The sequence below is a fragment of the Phaethon aethereus genome (genome assembly GCF_964289735.1).
Source record: "Phaethon aethereus genome assembly, chromosome: 33".
Classification (NCBI taxonomy): Eukaryota; Metazoa; Chordata; class Aves; order Phaethontiformes; family Phaethontidae; genus Phaethon; species Phaethon aethereus.
In genome coordinates, this window is record NC_138609.1 from 351,398 (window position 1) to 352,195 (window position 798).

The 798-nt window shown below is 74.7% G+C and overlaps 1 protein-coding gene across 1 annotated transcript in view; it reads left to right on the top strand.

Annotated features, from left to right (window-relative positions):
* The window catches only part of SYNGAP1 (synaptic Ras GTPase activating protein 1), a 17,253-nt gene extending 16,730 nt beyond the window's left edge, over positions 1-523 (top strand). The window contains exon 15 of the mRNA XM_082012236.1: positions 375-523. Coding sequence (XP_081868362.1) covers positions 375-508 — 134 coding nt within the window. The 3' untranslated portion in view covers positions 509-523. The remainder of the gene's footprint in view (positions 1-374) is intronic.
* The last annotated feature ends 275 nt before the right edge of the window (positions 524-798 follow it).

Genomic DNA, 798 nt, shown 5'->3' on the forward strand with positions numbered 1-798 from the left:
CCGCCTCGTCTCCATCCTCGTGTCTCGTGTCCGTCCCCATCTCACCTCACCCGGGCCTGGGGGGGGTGGGGGGTGGCGGGGGGGACACGGGAGGTGACACGCGCGTCCCTGTGCCATGTCCTGTCCTTGGGCGGGGGGGAGTGGGGGGGGCAACGGGGACGGGGACATTTTGGGGGGTGGGGGTCCTGCCAGTGCCGGAGGGTCCCGCCGAGCCGCCGCAGGTGAGTGCCGCACCGGGTCAGAGGTTATTTTTGGGGGGGTGGGGGGGGTGGGGGGTGGGTGGCATGGGGTGGGGGCGGCTTGGGGACACTTGGGGACACTTGGGGGTGGTGAGGGGACGGGGGGGGTGAATGAGCCCCCTCGGTGCCTTGCAGGAGAGGCAGCTTTCCGCCGTGGGTGCAGCAGACCCGGGTGTGAACTGGGCCGGGGGGGTCTCCGTGTGGCCCCCGCCTCCGCCCCCGCCACCCCCGATCACGGCCAACGGCGAGCTGCGCGGCCCCGCTGCTGAGCACTAGCCCCCGCCCCGGGGGTCACCGGGACCCCCCCCAACCCCCTGCCCCGGGGCTGGCGGCGGCCCCCGGCGACCCCCGGGGATGAGGAGGAGGAGGGGAGGCGGTGGGGGGAGGAAGGACACCCCTCCCTCCCCAGCCTCCTGCCGTACCGGGACGCCCTCGTGCGAGGGGTGGCCTCGTGCGAGGGTTCCGCCTCGGGCGAGGGCTCGTCCTCGTGCGACAGGAGCGGGGAGGCCTCGTGCGAGGGCTCCTCGTGCGACAGGGAGGCCTCGTGCAAGGGCTTCTC